Source organism: Salmo salar, chromosome ssa01 (genome assembly GCF_905237065.1).
Source record: "Salmo salar chromosome ssa01, Ssal_v3.1, whole genome shotgun sequence".
Taxonomy (NCBI): domain Eukaryota; kingdom Metazoa; phylum Chordata; class Actinopteri; order Salmoniformes; family Salmonidae; genus Salmo; species Salmo salar.
Window position 1 is genome coordinate 105,700,615 of NC_059442.1, and position 19,691 is coordinate 105,720,305.

Below are 19,691 nucleotides of genomic sequence, written 5' to 3' on the forward strand. Positions count from 1 at the left end.
ACTGTACAGGTCTACTGTCTACTGTACAGGTCTACTGTACAGGTCTACTGTCTACTGTACAGGTCTACTGTCTACTGTCACAGGTCTACTGTCTACTGTACAGGTCTACTGTCTACTGTACAGGTCTACTGTCTACTGTACAGGTCTACTGTCTACTGTACAGGTCTACTGTACAGGTCTACTGTCTACTGTACAGGTCTACTGTCTACTGTACAGGTCTACTGTACAGGTCTACTGTCTACTGTACAGGTCTACTGTCTACTGTACAGGTCTACTGTCTACTGTACAGGTCTACTGTACAGGTCTACTGTCTACTGTACAGGTCTACTGTCTACTGTACAGGTCTACTGTCTACTGTACAGGTCTACTGTACAGGTCTACTGTCTACTGTACAGGTCTACTGTCTACTGTCTGTACAGGTCTACTGTACAGGTCTACTGTCTACTGTACAGGTCTACTGTACAGGTCTACTGTCTACTGTACAGGTCTACTGTCTACTGTACAGGTCTACTGTCCGTCTACTGTACAGGTCTACTGTCTACTGTACAGGTCTACTGTCTACTGTACAGGTCTACTGTCTACTGTACAGGTCTACTGTCTACTGTACAGGTCTACTGTCTACTGTACAGGTCTACTGTCTACTGTACAGGTCTACTGTCTACTGTACAGGTCTACTGTCTACTGTACAGGTCTACTGTACAGGTCTACTGTCTACTGTACAGGTCTACTGTCTACTGTACAGGTCTACTGTCTACTGTACAGGTCTACTGTACATGTCTACTGTCTACTGTACAGGTCTACTGTCTACTGTCTACTGTACAGGTCTACTGTCTACTGTACAGGTCTACTGTCTACTGTACAGGTCTACTGTCTACTGTACAGGTCTACTGTCTACTGTACAGGTCTACTGTCTACTGTACAGGTCTACTGTACAGGTCTACTGTCTACTGTACAGGTCTACTGTACAGGTCTACTGTCTACTGTACAGGTCTACTGTCTACTGTATAGGTCTACTGTCTACTGTACAGGTCTACTGTCTACTGTATAGGTCTACTGTACAGGTCTACTGTCTACTGTACATGTCTACTGTCTACTGTACAGGTCTACTGTCTACTGTACAGGTCTACTGTCTACTGTACAGGTCTACTGTCTACTGTACAGGTCTACTGTCTACTGTACAGGTCTACTGTACAGGTCTACTGTCTACTGTACAGGTCTACTGTCTACTGTATAGGTCTACTGTCTACTGTACAGGTCTACTGTCTACTGTACAGGTCTACTGTACAGGTCTACTGTCTACTGTACAGGTCTACTGTCTACTGTACAGGTCTACTGTCTACTGTACAGGTCTACTGTACAGGTCTACTGTCTACTGTACAGGTCTACTGTCTACTGTACAGGTCTACTGTCTACTGTACAGGTCTACTGTCTACTGTACAGGTCTACTGTCTACTGTACAGGTCTACTGTACAGGTCTACTGTCTACTGTACAGGTCTACTGTCTACTGTACAGGTCTACTGTCAGGTCTACTGTCTACTGTACAGGTCTACTGTCTACTGTACAGGTCTACTGTCTACTGTACAGGTCTACTGTCTACTGTACAGGTCTACTGTCTACTGTACAGGTCTACTGTCTACTGTACAGGTCTACTGTACAGGTCTACTGTCTACTGTCTACTGTACAGGTCTACTGTCTACTGTACAGGTCTACTGTCTACTGTACAGGTCTACTGTCTACTGTACAGGTCTACTGTCTCTGTACAGGTCTACTGTCTACTGTACAGGTCTACTGTCTACTGTACAGGTCTACTGTACAGGTCTACTGTCTACTGTACAGGTCTACTGTCTACTGTCTACTGTACAGGTCTACTGTCTACTGTACAGGTCTACTGTCTACTGTACAGGTCTACTGTCTACTGTCGTCTACTGTACAGGTCTACTGTCTACTGTACAGGTCTACTGTCTACTGTACAGGTCTACTGTCTACTGTACAGGTCTACTGTCTACTGTACAGGTCTACTGTCTACTGTACAGGTCTACTGTCTACTGTACAGGTCTACTGTCTACTGTACAGGTCTACTGTCTACTGTACAGGTCTACTGTCTACTGTACAGGTCTACTGTACAGGTCTACTGTCTACTTTATAGGTCTACTGTCTACTGTACAGGTCTACTGTCTACTGTACAGGTCTACTGTCTACTGTACAGGTCTACTGTACAGGTCTACTGTCTACTGTCTACTGTACAGGTCTACTGTCTACTGTACAGGTCTACTGTCTACTGTACAGGTCTACTGTACAGGTCTACTGTCTACTGTACAGGTCTACTGTCTACTGTACAGGTCTACTGTCTACTGTACAGGTCTACTGTCTACTGTACAGGTCTACTGTACAGGTCTACTGTACAGGTCTACTGTCTACTGTACAGGTCTACTGTCTACTGTACAGGTCTACTGTACAGGTCTACTGTCTACTGTACAGGTCTACTGTCTACTGTACAGGTCTACTGTACAGGTCTACTGTACAGGTCTACTGTCTACTGTACAGGTCTACTGTCTACTGTACAGGTCTACTGTACAGGTCTACTGTCTACTGTACAGGTCTACTGTCTACTGTATACAGGTCTACTGTACAGGTCTACTGTCTACTGTACAGGTCTACTGTCTACTGTACAGGTCTACTGTCTACTGTACAGGTCTACTGTCGGTCTACTGTACAGGTCTACTGTCTACTGTACAGGTCTACTGTCTACTGTACAGGTCTACTGTACATGTCTACTGTCTACTGTACAGGTCTACTGTCTACTGTACAGGTCTACTGTCTACTGTACAGGTCTACTGTCTACTGTACAGGTCTACTGTCTACTGTACAGGTCTACTGTCTACTGTACAGGTCTACTGTCTACTGTACAGGTCTACTGTACAGGTCTACTGTCTACTGTACAGGTCTACTGTCTACTGTACAGGTCTACTGTCACAGGTCTACTGTCTACTGTACAGGTCTACTGTACAGGTCTACTGTCTACTGTACAGGTCTACTGTCTACTGTACAGGTCTACTGTACAGGTCTACTGTCTACTGTACAGGTCTACTGTCTACTGTACAGGTCTACTGTACGGTCTACTGTACAGGTCTACTGTCTACTGTACAGGTCTACTGTCTACTGTACAGGTCTACTGTCTACTGTACAGGTCTACTGTCTACTGTACAGGTCTACTGTCGACTGTCGTCTACTGTACAGGTCTACTGTCTACTGTACAGGTCTACTGTCTACTGTACAGGTCTACTGTCTACTGTACAGGTCTACTGTCTACTGTACAGGTCTACTGTACAGGTCTACTGTCTACTGTACAGGTCTACTGTCTACTGTCTACTGTACAGGTCTACTGTCTACTGTACAGGTCTACTGTACAGGTCTACTGTCTACTGTACAGGTCTACTGTCTACTGTACAGGTCTACTGTACAGGTCTACTGTCTACTGTACAGGTCTACTGTACAGGTCTACTGTCTACTGTACAGGTCTACTGTCTACTGTACAGGTCTACTGTCTACTGTACAGGTCTACTGTACAGGTCTACTGTCTACTGTACAGGTCTACTGTCTACTGTACAGGTCTACTGTCTACTGTACAGGTCTACTGTACAGGTCTACTGTCTACTGTACAGGTCTACTGTCTACTGTACAGGTCTACTGTACAGGTCTACTGTATGGTCTACTGTCGCTACTGTACAGGTCTACTGTCTACTGTACAGGTCTACTGTCTACTGTACAGGTCTACTGTCAGGTCTACTGTACAGGTCTACTGTCTACTGTACAGGTCTACTGTCTACTGTACAGGTCTACTGTCTACTGTACAGGTCTACTGTACAGGTCTACTGTCTACTGTACAGGTCTACTGTCTACTGTACAGGTCTACTGTCTACTGTACAGGTCTACTGTCTACTGTACAGGTCTACTGTCGGTCTACTGTACAGGTCTACTGTCTACTGTACAGGTCTACTGTCTACTGTACAGGTCTACTGTCTACTGTTACTGTACAGGTCTACTGTCTACTGTGCTACTGTACAGGTCTACTGTCTACTGTACAGGTCTACTGTCTACTGTACAGGTCTACTGTCTACTGGTCTACTGTACAGGTCTACTGTCTACTGTACAGGTCTACTGTCTACTGTACAGGTCTACTGTACAGGTCTACTGTCTACTGTACAGGTCTACTGTACAGGTCTACTGTCTACTGTACAGGTCTACTGTCTACTGTACAGGTCTACTGTCTACTGTACAGGTCTACTGTCTACTGTACAGGTCTACTGTACAGGTCTACTGTCTACTGTACAGGTCTACTGTCTACTGTACAGGTCTACTGTCTACTGTACAGGTCTACTGTCATCTACTGTACAGGTCTACTGTCTACTGTACAGGTCTACTGTCTACTGTACAGGTCTACTGTACAGGTCTACTGTCTACTGTACAGGTCTACTGTCTACTGTACAGGTCTACTGTCTACTGTACAGGTCTACTGTCTACGTACAGGTCTACTGTCTACTGTACAGGTCTACTGTCTACTGTACAGGTCTACTGTCTACTGTACAGGTCTACTGTACAGGTCTACTGTCTACTGTACAGGTCTACTGTCTACTGTACAGGTCTACTGTCTACTGTACAGGTCTACTGTCTACTGTACAGGTCTACTGTCTACTGTCAGGTCTACTGTACAGGTCTACTGTCTACTGTACAGGTCTACTGTCTACTGTACAGGTCTACTGTACAGGTCTACTGTCTACTGTACAGGTCTACTGTCTACTGTACAGGTCTACTGTCTACTGTACAGGTCTACTGTCTACTGTACAGGTCTACTGTCTACTGTACAGGTCTACTGTCTACTGTACAGGTCTACTGTACAGGTCTACTGTCTACTGTACAGGTCTACTGTCTACTGTACAGGTCTACTGTCTACTGTACAGGTCTACTGTCTACTGTACAGGTCTACTGTCTACTGTACAGGTCTACTGTCTACTGTACAGGTCTACTGTCTACTGTACAGGTCTACTGTACAGGTCTACTGTCTACTGTACAGGTCTACTGTCTACTGTACAGGTCTACTGTACAGGTCTACTGTCTACTGTACAGGTCTACTGTCTACTGTACATGTCTACTGTCTACTGTACAGGTCTACTGTACAGGTCTACTGTCTACTGTACAGGTCTACTGTCTACTGTACAGGTCTACTGTCTACTGTACAGGTCTACTGTCTACTGTACAGGTCTACTGTCTACTGTACAGGTCTACTGTCTACTGTACAGGTCTCACTGTCTACTGTATAGGTCTACTGTCTACTGTACAGGTCTACTGTCTACTGTACAGGTCTACTGTACAGGTCTACTGTCTACTGTACAGGTCTACTGTCTACTGTACAGGTCTACTGTCTACTGTACATGTCTACTGTCTACTGTACAGGTCTACTGTACAGGTCTACTGTCTACTGTACAGGTCTACTGTCTACTGTACAGGTCTACTGTCTACTGTACAGGTCTACTGTCTAGGTCTACTGTACAGGTCTACTGTCTACTGTACAGGTCTACTGTCTACTGTACAGGTCTACTGTCTACTGTACAGGTCTACTGTACAGGTCTACTGTCTACTGTACAGGTCTACTGTCTACTGTCATGTACAGGTCTACTGTCTACTGTACAGGTCTACTGTCTACTGTACAGGTCTACTGTCTACTGTACAGGTCTACTGTCTACTGTACAGGTCTACTGTCTACTGTACAGGTCTACTGTACAGGTCTACTGTCTACTGTACAGGTCTACTGTCTACTGTACAGGTCTACTGTCTACTGTACAGGTCTACTGTCTACTGTACAGGTCTACTGTACAGGTCTACTGTCTACTGTACAGGTCTACTGTCTACTGTACAGGTCTACTGTCTACTGTACAGGTCTACTGTACAGGTCTACTGTCTACTGTACAGGTCTACTGTCTACTGTACAGGTCTACTGTCTACTGTACAGGTCTACTGTCTACTGTACAGGTCTACTGTCTACTGTACAGGTCTACTGTCTACTGTACAGGTCTACTGTCTACTGTACAGGTCTACTGTCTACTGTACAGGTCTACTGTCTGGTCTACTGTACAGGTCTACTGTCTACTGTACAGGTCTACTGTCTACTGTACAGGTCTACTGTACAGGTCTACTGTCTACTGTACAGGTCTACTGTCTACTGTACAGGTCTACTGTCTACTGTACAGGTCTACTGTCTACTGTACAGGTCTACTGTCTACTGTACAGGTCTACTGTACAGGTCTACTGTCTCTGTACAGGTCTACTGTCTACTGTACAGGTCTACTGTCTACTGTACAGGTCTACTGTCTACTGTACAGGTCTACTGTACAGGTCTACTGTCTACTGTACAGGTCTACTGTACAGGTCTACTGTCTACTGTACAGGTCTACTGTCTACTGTACAGGTCTACTGTCTACTGTACAGGTCTACTGTCTACTGTACAGGTCTACTGTACAGGTCTACTGTCTACTGTACAGGTCTACTGTCTACTGTACAGGTCTACTGTCTACTGTACAGGTCTACTGTACAGGTCTACTGTACAGGTCTACTGTCTACTGTACAGGTCTACTGTACAGGTCTACTGTCTACTGTACAGGTCTACTGTCTACTGTCTACTGTACAGGTCTACTGTCTACTGTACAGGTCTACTGTACAGGTCTACTGTCTACTGTACAGGTCTACTGTCTACTGTACAGGTCTACTGTCTACTGTACAGGTCTACTGTACAGGTCTACTGTCTACTGTACAGGTCTACTGTCAGTCTACTGTACAGGTCTACTGTCTACTGTACAGGTCTACTGTCTACTGTACAGGTCTACTGTCTACTGTCATACTGTACAGGTCTACTGTCTACTGTACAGGTCTACTGTTCTACTGTCTACTGTACAGGTCTACTGTCTACTGTATAGGTCTACTGTACAGGTCTACTGTCTACTGTACAGGTCTACTGTCTACTGTACAGGTCTACTGTACAGGTCTACTGTACAGGTCTACTGTCTACTGTACAGGTCTACTGTCTACTGTACAGGTCTACTGTACAGGTCTACTGTCTACTGTCTACTGTACAGGTCTACTGTCTACTGTACAGGTCTACTGTCTACTGTACAGGTCTACTGTCTACTGTACAGGTCTACTGTCTACTGTACAGGTCTACTGTCTACTGTACAGGTCTACTGTCTACTGTACAGGTCTACTGTACAGGTCTACTGTCTACTGTACATGTCTACTGTCTACTGTACAGGTCTACTGTACAGGTCTACTGTCTACTGTACAGGTCTACTGTCAACTGTACAGGTCTACTGTCTACTGTACAGGTCTACTGTCTACTGTAGGTCTACTGTACAGGTCTACTGTCTACTGTACAGGTCTACTGTCTACTGTACAGGTCTACTGTCTACTGTACTACAGGTCTACTGTCTACGGTCTACTGTCTACTGTACAGGTCTACTGTCTACTGTACAGGTCTACTGTCTACTGTACAGGTCTACTGTCTACTGTCTACTGTACAGGTCTACTGTCTACTGTACAGGTCTACTGTCACAGGTCTACTGTCTACTGTATAGGTCTACTGTACAGGTCTACTGTACAGGTCTACTGTCTACTGTACAGGTCTACTGTCTACTGTCTATTGTACAGGTCTACTGTCTACTGTACAGGTCTACTGTACAGGTCTACTGTACAGGTCGACTGTACAGGTCTACTGTCTAGGTCTACTGTATGGGTCTACTGTACAGGTCTACTGTCTACTGCACAGGTCTACTGTCTACTGTACAGGTCTACTGTACAGGTCTACTGTATAGGTCTACTGTACAGGTCTACTGTCCAGGTCTACTGTCTACTGTCCAGGTCTACTGTACAGGTCTACTGTCTACTGTACAGGTCTACTGTCTACTGTACAGGTCTACTGTATAGGTCTACTGTACAGGTCTACTGTCCAGGTCTACTGTCTACTGTCCAGGTCTACTGTCTACTGTACAGGTCAACTGTACAGGTCTACTGTATAGGTCTACTGTACAGGTCTACTGTACAGGTCTACTGTCTACTGTCCAGGTCTACTGTCTACTGTCCAGGTCTACTGTATAGGTCTACTGTCTACTGTACAGGTCTACTGTATAGGTCTACTGTCTACTGTACAGGTCTACTGTATAGGTCTACTGTCTACTGTACAGGTCTACTGTCTACTGTACATGTCTACTGTCTACTGTACAGGTCTACTGTCTAGGTCTACTGTACAGGTCTACTGTCTACTGTACAGGTCTACTGTCTACTGTACAGGTCTACTGTCTACTGTACAGGTCTACTGTACATGTCTACTGTCTACTGTACAGGTCTACTGTCTACTGTCTACTGTACAGGTCTACTGTCTACTGTACAGGTCTACTGTCTACTGTCTACTGTACAGGTCTACTGTCTACTGTACAGGTCTACTGTACATGTCTACTGTCTACTGTACAGGTCTACTGTCTACTGTCTACTGTACAGGTCTACTGTCTACTGTACAGGTCTACTGTACATGTCGACTGTCTACTGTACAGGTCTACTGTCTAATGTACAGGTCTACTGTACAGGTCTACTGTCTACTGTACATGTCTACTGTCTACTGTACAGGTCTACTGTACAGGTCTACTGTCTACTGTACAGGTCTACTGTCTACTGTACAGGTCTACTGTACAGGTCTACTGTCTACTGTACAGGTCTACTGTCTACTGTATAGGTCTACTGTCTACTGTACAGGTCTACTGTACAGGTCTACTGTCTACTGTCTACTGTACAGGTCTACTGTCTACTGTACAGGTCTACTGTCTACTGTATAGGTCTACTGTCTACTGTACAGGTCTACTGTCTACTGTACATGTCTACTGTACAGGTCTACTGTACAGGTCTACTGTCTACTGTACAGGTCTACTGTACAGGTCTACTGTACAGGTCTACTGTCTACTGTACAGGTCTACTGTACAGGTCTACTGTCTACTGTCTACTGTACAGGTCTACTGTCTACTGTAAAGGTCTACTGTCTACTGTACAGGTCTACTGTACAGGTCTACTGTACAGGTCTACTGTCTACTGTACAGGTCTACTGTCTACTGTACAGGTCTACTGTACAGGTCTACTGTCTACTGTACAGGTCTACTGTACAGGTCTACTGTACAGGTCTACGGTCTACTGTACAGGTCTACTGTCTACTGTACAGGTCTACTGTCTACTGTACATGTCTACTGTCTACTGTACAGGTCTACTGTACAGGTCTACTGTCTACTGTATAGGTCTACTGTCTACTGTACAGGTCTACTGTCTACTGTACAGGTCTACTGTCTACTGTACAGGTCTACTGTACAGGTCTACTGTCTACTGTACAGGTCTACTGTCTACTGTACAGGTCTACTGTCTACTGTACAGGTCTACTGTACAGGTCTACTGTACAGGTCTACGGTCTACTGTACAGGTCTACTGTCTACTGTACAGGTCTACTGTCTACTGTACATGTCTACTGTCTACTGTACAGGTCTACTGTACAGGTCTACTGTCTACTGTACAGGTCTACTGTCTACTGTACAGGTCTACTGTCTACTGTACAGGTCTACTGTCTACTGTACAGGTCTACTGTACAGGTCTACTGTCTACTGTACAGGTCTACTGTCTACTGTACAGGTCTACTGTCTACTGTACAGGTCTACTGTACAGGTCTACTGTACAGGTCTACTGTCTACTGTACAGGTCTACTGTACAGGTCTACTGTACAGGTCTACGGTCTACTGTACAGGTCTACTGTCTACTGTACAGGTCTAATGTACAGGTCTACTGTCTACTGTACAGGTCTACTGTCTACTGTACAGGTCTACTGTACATGTCTACTGTCTACTGTACAGGTCTACTGTCTACTGTACAGGTCTACTGTCTACTGTACAGGTCTACTGTCTACTGTACATGTCTACTGTCTACTGTACAGGTCTACTGTACAGGTCTACTGTCTACTGTATAGGTCTACTGTCTACTGTACAGGTCTACTCTCTACTGTACAGGTCTACTGTCTACTGTACAGGTCTACTGTACAGGTCTACTGTCTACTGTACAGGTCTACTGTCTACTGTACAGGTCTACTGTCTACTGTATAGGTCTACTGTCTACTGTACAGGTCTACTGTCTACTGTATAGGTCTACTGTCTACTGTACAGGTCTACTGTCTACTGTATAGGTCTACTGTACAGGTCTACTGTCTACTGTACAGGTCTACTGTCTACTGTACATGTCTACTGTCTACTGTACAGGTCTACTGTACAGGTCTACTGTCTACTGTACAGGTCTACTGTCAACTGTATAGGTCTACTGTCTACTGTACAGGTCTACTGTCTAGGTCTACTGTACAGGTCTACTGTCTACTGTATAGGTCTACTGTCTACTGTACAGGTCTACTGTCTACTGTACAGGTCTACTGTCTAGGTCTACTGTCTACTGTACAGGTCTACTGTCTACTGTACAGGTCTACTGTCTACTGTACAGGTCTACTGTCTAGGTCTACTGTATGGGTCTACTGTCTACTGTACAGGTCTACTGTCTACTGTACAGGTCTACTGTCTACTGTCTAGGTCTACTGTACAGGTCTACTGTCTACTGTACAGGTCTACTGTCTACTGTACATGTCTACTGTCTACTGTACAGGTCTACTGTCTACTGTACAGGTCTACTGTACAGGTCTACTGTACAGGTCGACTGTACAGGTCTACTGTCTAGGTCTACTGTATGGGTCTACTGTACAGGTCTACTGTCTACTGTACAGGTCTACTGTCTACTGTACAGGTCTACTGTACAGGTCTACTGTATAGGTCTACTGTACAGGTCTACTGTCCAGGTCTACTGTCTACTGTCCAGGTCTACTGTACAGGTCTACTGTCTACTGTACAGGTCTACTGTCTACTGTACAGGTCTACTGTATAGGTCTACTGTACAGGTCTACTGTCCAGGTCTACTGTCTACTGTCCAGGTCTACTGTCTACTGTACAGGTCTACTGTACAGGTCTACTGTATAGGTCTACTGTACAGGTCTACTGTACAGGTCTACTGTCTACTGTCCAGGTCTACTGTCTACTGTCCAGGTCTACTGTATAGGTCTACTGTCTACTGTACAGGTCTACTGTATAGGTCTACTGTCTACTGTACAGGTCTACTGTATAGGTCTACTGTATAGGTCTACTGTCTACTGTACAGGTCTACTGTCTACTGTACAGGTCTACTGTCCAGGTCTACTGTCTACTGTCCAGGTCTACTGTCTACTGTACAGGTCTACTGTACAGGTCTACTGTATAGGTCTACTGTACAGGTCTACTGTACAGGTCTACTGTCTACTGTACAGGTCTACTGTCTACTGTCCAGGTCTACTGTCTACTGTCTAGGTCTACTGTATAGGTCTACTGTCTACTGTACAGGTCTACTGTATAGGTCTACTGTCTACTGTACAGGTCTACTGTATAGGTCTACTGTCTACTGTACAGGTCTACTGTCTACTGTACAGGTCTACTGTCTACTGTCTACTGTACAGGTCTACTGTCTACTGTACAGGTCTACTGTCTACTGTCTACTGTACAGGTCTACTGTCTACTGTATAGGTCTACTGTACAGGTCTACTGTCTACTGTATAGGTCTACTGTACAGGTCTACTGTCTACTGTACAGGTCTACTGTCTACTGTACAGGTCTACTGTCTACTGTCCAGGTCTACTGTATAGGTCTACTGTCTACTGTACAGGTCTACTGTATAGGTCTACTGTCTACTGTACAGGTCTACTGTATAGGTCTACTGTATAGGTCTACTGTCTACTGTACAGGTCTACTGTCTACTGTACAGGTCTACTGTCTACTGTCTACTGTACAGGTCTACTGTCTACTGTACAGGTCTACTGTCTACTGTCTACTGTACAGGTCTACTGTCTACTGTATAGGTCTACTGTACAGGTCTACTGTCTACTGTATAGGTCTACTGTACAGGTCTACTGTACAAGTCTACTGTCTACTGTACAGGTCTACTGTCTACTGTACAGGTCTACTGTACAGGTCTACTGTCTACTGTACAGGTCTACTGTCTACTGTACAGGTCTACTGTCTACTGTATAGGTCTACTGTACAGGTCTACTGTCTAGGTCTACTGTACAGGTCTACTGTACAGGTCTACTGTCTACTGTACAGGTCTACTGTCTACTGTACAGGTCTACTGTATAGGTCTACTGTCTACTGTACAGGTCTACTGTATAGGTCTACTGTCTACTGTACAGGTCTACTGTATAGGTCTACTGTATAGGTCTACTGTCTACTGTACAGGTCTACTGTCTACTGTACAGGTCTACTGTCTACTGTCTACTGTACAGGTCTACTGTCTACTGTACAGGTCTACTGTCTACTGTACAGGTCTACTGTCTACTGTCTACTGTACAGGTCTACTGTCTACTGTATAGGTCTACTGTACAGGTCTACTGTCTACTGTATAGGTCTACTGTACAGGTCTACTGTACAGGTCTACTGTCTACTGTACAGGTCTACTGTCTACTGTCTATTGTACAGGTCTACTGTCTACTGTACTGGTCTACTGTCTACTGTATAGGTCTACTGTACAGGTCTACTGTCTACTGTATAGGTCTACTGTACAGGTCTACTTTACAGGTCTATTGTCTACTGTACAGGTCTACTGTCTACTGTACAGGTCTACTGTCTACTGTACAGGTCTACTGTCTACTGTATAGGTCTACTGTACAGGTCTACTGTACAGGTCTACTGTCTACTGTACAGGTCTACTGTCTACTGTATAGGTCTACTGTCCAGGTCTACTGTCTACTGTACAGGTCTACTGTCTACTGTATAGGTCTACTGTATAGGTCTACTGTCTACTGTCCAGGTCTACTGTCTACTGTACAGGTCTACTGTATAGGTCTACTGTATAGGTCTACTGTATAGGTCTACTGTACAGGTCTACTGTATGTTACTGGAATGAACGTCTGATATTTTGATATAGCAGCTGGCCAAAATGAGTGAGTACATTAAGAGTGTGTCTATGCGTGTGTGTTTGTGTCCGTGTGTGTCCGTGTGTGTGTGTGTTTGTGTCCGTGTGTGTTTGTACGTGTGTGTGCATGTCCATGCATATGTACATAAATGTGTGTGTCCATGTGTGCTTGTCTGCATGTGTGTGTCTGTCCATGTGTGTGTGTGTGCTTGTCTGTGTGTGTGTGCTTGTCTGTGTGTGTGTGCTTGTCTGTGTACGTGTGTGTGTGTGTGTGTGCTTGCCTGTGTGTGCGTGTGTGTGTGTGTTTGTGTGTGTCCGTGTGTGCTTGCTGTATTGGTTCTCTATACTGTACATGTGTTACTTACACGATCCAGTCGACGGCCAGCATGAGTGACAGGTCGTTGGTGGGCAGGCCGATAGCCTCCAGGATGATGGCGATGGTGATGATACCCCCGGCTGGGATGCCTGCTGCGCCCACACTGGATGCTGTGGCTGTCACACTGTGGGGACAGAGCCACTGCATGTGATACTTTGTCAGCGCATCAGACATAGGGTTGCAAAATTCCACTAACTTTCCCAAATTTCCCAGGTTGTAGTAATCTGGATTTCTTGCTTATTCCCTCCTGATTCCCGGGAATCTTCCAACTGGAATTTCTGAAAAACCTGGGAACCTGGGAATTTTGCAAACCCCCTACCCACCATTCCTTCTGTCCCCACCCACCCTTCCTTCTGACCCCACCCACCATTCCTTCTGACCCCACCCACCATCCCTTCTGACCCCACCCACCCACCCTTCCTTCTGACCCCACCCACCCTTCCTTCTGACCCCACCCACCATCCCTTCTGACCCCACCCACCATCCCTTCTGACCCCACCCACCATCCCTTCTGACCCCACCCACCATCCCTTCTGTCGCCACCCACCATCCCTTCTGTCGCCATCCACCCTTCCTTCTGACCCCATCCACCCTTCCTTCTGACCCCATCCACCCTTCCTTCTGACCCCATCCACCCTTCCTTCTGACCCCATCCACCCTTCCTTCTGACCCCATCCACCCATCCTTCTGTCCCCATCCACCCTTCCTTCTGACCCCACCCACCATTCCTTCTGACCCCACCCACCATTCCTTCTGACCCCACTATTCCACCATTCCTTCTGACCCCACCCACCATTCCACCATTCCTTCTGACCCCACCCACCATTCCTTCTGACCCCACTATTCCACCATTCCTTCTGACCCCACCCACCATTCCACCATTCCTTCTGACCCCACCCACCATTCCACCATTCCTTCTGACCCCACCCACCATTCCTTCTGACCCCACTATTCCACCATTCCTTCTGACCCCACCCACCATTCCTTCTGACCCCACCCACCATTCCTTCTGACCCCACAAAAAAAAATGAGATATTCCACCATTCCTTCTGACCCCACCCACCATTCCACCATTCCTTCAGACCCCACCCACCATTCCACCATTCCTTCTGACCCCACCCACCATTCCTTCTGACCCCACCCCACTCACAGGATGGTGAAGATCTGACCGGCGTTGAGCTCTATGTTGTTGAGCTGAGCGATGAAGACAGCCGCGACGCACTGGAAGATGGCCGCCCCGTCCATGTTGACGGTGGCTCCGATGGGAAGGATGAAACGACTGATCCGCTTGTCCACTCCGTTGTTCTCCTCTACACACTTCATCATGGAGGGCAGGGTCGCCGAGCTGAGGAGAGAGAGGTGGAGGGAGGGAGGGAGGGACCAGTAAGATACAGTGGTTAAATTACAGCATATTCATCTGGAACATTTTACAGTACTTTACTAGCAACTTCAGTTCCTCTGCTTTGACAATATTTACATGAGTATTCTGCAAGTGAAGATGTATTGAATAGCAAGAGAAGGAAGGGGAGAGAGGGAGAGAAATAGAGAGAGAATGAGAGCGAGAGATAGCCACCCGAAAAACATATTGTAGTGTAACTTAAACCAAAACCCTTCCATACAGAGAGAGGGTAAAGACCACAGAACTAGAATGAATAGAAGTCAGAGGTTACCATCCCTTCTACTCATTCTATTTCTATGGTAAAGACCCTCCAGGAATGTCCTGGATCTCCATGGATTAGATAGAGAGGTGGTGGGGTCCAGAGTCTGAAGATTGAGGTTGGAACAACTCAGCCAAAGGTTTAGGTTACTTACAGCAGGCTACTTACAGCAGGCTACTTACAGCAGGTTACTTACAGCAGGCTACTTACAGCAGGTTACTTACAGCAGAGGATACTTGGAGACAATGTTTGTGTCCCAAATGGCACTACTTTTGACCAGAGCCCAGGTGTATGTTCAGGCTCTAGTCAAAAGTAGTGCACTATAGAGGGAATAGGGTGGGGTGAAGCCTTGGAGACAAAGCCTGCTAGCAATGCACTGCTAATGGACTGGGTTCATAGAGGTGGAGGGATTTACTGGGTAATCAGGTCACACTGGGTTCACAGAAGTGGAGGGATTTACTGGGTAATCAGGTCACACTGGGTTCACAGAAGTGGAGGGATTTACTGGGTAATCAGGTCACACTGGGTTCATAGAGGTGGAGGGATTTACTGGGTAATCAGGTCACACTGGGTTCACAGAAGTAGAGGGATTTACTGGGTAATCAGGTCACACTGGGTTCACAGAAGTGGAGGGATTTACTGGGTAATCAGGTCACACTGGGTTCATAGAAGTGGAGGGATTTACTGGGTAATCAGGTCACACTGGGTTCACAGAAGTGGAGGGATTTACTGGGTAATCAGGTCACACTGGGTTCACAGAAGTGGAGGGATTTACTGGGTAATCAGGTCACACTGGGTTCACAGAGGTGGAGGGATTTATTGGGTAATCAGGTCACACTGGGTTCACAGAAGTGGAGGGATTTACTGGGTAATCAGGTCACACTGGGTTCACAGAAGTGGAGGGATTTACTGGGTAATCAGGTCACACTGGGTTCACAGAAGTGGAGGGATTTACTGGGTAATCAGGTCACACTGGGTTCACAGAAGTGGAGAGATTTACTGGGTAATCAGGTCACACTGGGTTCACAGAGGTGGAGGGATTTATTGGGTAATCAGGTCACACTGGATTCACAGAAGTGGAGGGATTTACTGGGTAATCAGGTCACACTGGGTTCACAGAAGTGGAGGGATTTACTGGGTAATCAGGTCACACTGGGTTCACAGAAGTGGAGGGATTTACTGGGTAATCAGGTCACACTGGGTTCACAGAAGTGGAGGGATTTACTGGGTAATCAGGTCACACTGGGTTCACAGAAGTGGAGGGATTTACTGGGTAATCAGGTCACACTGGGTTCATAGAGGTGGAGGGATTTACTGGGTAATCAGGTCACACTGGGTTCACAGAAGTGGAGGGATTTACTGGGTAATCAGGTCACACTGGGTTCACAGAAGTGGAGGGATTTACTGGGTAATCAGGTCACACTGGGTTCATAGAAGTGGAGGGATTTACTGGGTAATCAGGTCACACTGGGTTCATAGAAGTGGAGGGATTTACTGGGTAATCAGGTCACACTGGGTTCACAGAAGTGGAGGGATTTACTGGGTAATCAGGTCACACTGGGTTCACAGAAGTGGAGAGATTTACTGGGTAATCAGGTCACACTGGGTTCACAGAAGTGGAGAGATTTACTGGGTAATCAGGTCACACTGGGTTCACAGAAGTGGAGGGATTTACTGGGTAAACAGGTCACACTGGGTTCACTGAGGTGGAGGGATTTACTGGGTAATCAGGTCACACTGGATTCACAGAGGTGGAGGGATTTACTGGTTAATCAGGTCACACTGGGTTCACAGAAGTGGAGGGATTTACTGGGTAATCAGGTCACACTGGGTTCACAGAAGTGGAGGGATTTACTGGGTAATCAGGTCACACTGGGTTCACAGAGGTGGAGGGATTTACTGGGTAATCAGGTCACACTGGGTTCACAGAAGTGGAGGGATTTACTGGTTAACCAGGTCACACTGGTTTGTTAATGTTTATACATTGATTGGCTGCTTTGTATGTTTGAGCTGATCTGAATCTTATGCAAAAAGCTCTTAAACGATGCCGAATGATAATTATCTTCTTGACACTGGTCAAAGACCCAAACAAGATGACTTTGAATACAGCCAAAGGGAACATGATAAAATCATTGTATGGGAGTCCCTTTTTGACATGCCGGGGGTAATTCTGACCTCTCGAAAGAACTGTTACACTTATCTAAGCGCCAGACGAGAACGTATCTACATGTAGTCACTCTTAGTGATTATGGGCGTCAAGGCATTATTCCACAGGGACTCAGGTGTCAAAAATAACCATCTTTGGGACAGCACACAGATGATTTCTGGGAGCGCTGGTGTGCCATCCTGAACAAATGATCGATGGATTTAATGACATTAATTGTTGACCAGTTGAAAAAGCATTTGATTGAAATGGATAACACGATTGAAGAGAAACTCACAGCTCTGCAAGGAGCCGTTAATGATGATGTCATATTCAATGAACTGATGACAACTAACCAAGCGCTCCAGGACAAGTTGTCTACAGAAATAAAGGAACTTAAAATCAACCAAGACAAAAAAGACAAGGCCGAGGATAAAGTCTACTTCTGGAGAAACCCTGACAAGAGGTCCTGCTCCTCCTCTCCATGACAGACGCAGGAGGGATGCTGCTTCCTTCTATCCACCCCCGTCTGACCAACACTACAACCAGCGCCTCATCTGCTTCCTTCTATCCACCCCCGTCTGACCAACACTACAACCAGCGCCTCATCTGCTTCCTTCTATCCACCCCCGTCTGACCAACGCTCTACAACCAGGGCCTCATCTGCTTCCTTCTATCCACCCCCGTCTGACCAACACTACAACCAGCGCCTCATCTGCTTCCTTCTATCCACCCCTGTCTGACCAACGCTCTACAACCAGCGCCTCATCTGCTTCCTTCTATCCACCCCCGTCTGACCAACACTCTACAACCAGCGCCTCATCTGCTTCCTTCTATCCACCCCCGTCTGACCAACGCTCTACAACCAGCGCCTCATCTGCTTCCTTCTATCCACCCCCGTCTGACCAACACTACAACCAGCGCCTCATCTGCTTCCTTCTATCCACCCCCGTCTGACCAACGCTCTACAACCAGCGCCTCATCTGCTTCCTTCTATCCACCCCCGTCCGACCAACGCTCTACAACCAGCGCCTCATCTGCTTCCTTCTATCCACCCCCGTCCGACCAACGCTCTACAACCAGCGCCTCATCTGCTTCCTTCTATCCACCCCCGTCTGACCAACGCTCTACAACCAGCGCCTCATCTGCTTCCTTCTATCCACCCCGTCTGACCAACACTACAACCAGCGCCTCATCTGCTTCCTTCTATCCACCCCGTCTGACCAACGCTCTACAACCAGCGCCTCATCTGCTTCCTTCTATCCACCCCCGTCTGACCAACGCTCTACAACCAGCGCCTCATCTGCTTCCTTCTATCCACCCCCGTCAGACCAACGCTCTACAACCAGCGCCTCATCTGCTTCCTTCTATCCACCCCCGTCAGACCAACGCTCTACAACCAGCGCCTCATCTGCTTCCTTCTATCCACCCCGTCTGACCAACGCTCTACAACCAGCGCCTCATCTGCTTCCTTCTATCCACCCCCGTCTGACCAACGCTCTACAACCAGCGCCTCATCTGCTTCCTTCTATCCACCCCTGTCTGACCAACACTACAACCAGCGCCTCATCTGCTTCCTTCTATCCACCCCCGTCTGACCAACACTACAACCAGCGCCTCATCTGCTTCCTTCTATCCACCCCCGTCTGACCAACGCTCTACAACCAGCGCCTCATCTGCTTCCTTCTATCCACCCCCGTCTGACCAACGCTCTACAACCAGGGCCTCATCTGCTTCCTTCTATCCACCCCCGTCTGACCAACGCTCTACAACCAGCGCCTCATCTGCTTCCTTCTATCCACCCCCGTCTGACCAATGCTCTACAACCAGCGCCTCATCTGCTTCCTTCTATCCACCCCCGTCTGACCAACACTACAACCAGCGCCTCATCTGCTTCCTTCTATCCACCCCCGTCTGACCAACGCTCTACAACCAGCGCCTCATCTGCTTCCTTCTATCCACCCCCGTCTGACCAACGCTCTACAACCAGCGCCTCATCTGCTTCCTTCTATCCACCCCCGTCTGACCAACGCTCTACAACCAGCGCCTCATCTGCTTCCTTCTATCCACCCCCATCTGACCAACGCTCTACAACCAGCGCCTCATCTGCTTCCTTCTATCCACCCCCGTCTGACCAACGCTCTACAACCAGCGCCTCATCTGCTTCCTTCTATCCACCCCCGTCTGACCAACGCTCTACAACCAGCGCCTCATCTGCTTCCTTCTATCCACCCCCTTCTGACCAACGCTCTACAACCAGCGCCTCATCTGCTTCCTTCTATCCACCCCCGTCCGACCAACGCTCTACAACCAGCGCCTCATCTGCTTCCTTCTATCCACCCCCGTCTGACCAACGCTCTACAACCAGCGCCTCATCTGCTTCCTTCTATCCACCCCCGTCTGACCAACACTACAACCAGCGCCTCATCTGCTTCCAGTGACAGTTTTTTATCCAACGAGAGCCTGGGC

At 47.0% G+C, this 19,691-nt stretch overlaps 1 protein-coding gene across 1 annotated transcript in view; it reads right to left on the minus strand.

Moving 5' to 3' along the window:
* LOC106562888 (neutral amino acid transporter A) overlaps positions 1–19,691 on the minus strand; it is a 209,658-nt gene that overhangs the window by 135,311 nt on the left and 54,656 nt on the right. Inside the window, exons 6-7 of the mRNA XM_045687163.1 lie at positions 14,572–14,766; positions 13,411–13,545 (exon numbers count right to left, since the gene is read on the minus strand). Of these exons, the coding sequence (XP_045543119.1) occupies positions 13,411–13,545; positions 14,572–14,766 (330 nt within the window). The remainder of the gene's footprint in view (positions 1–13,410; positions 13,546–14,571; positions 14,767–19,691) is intronic.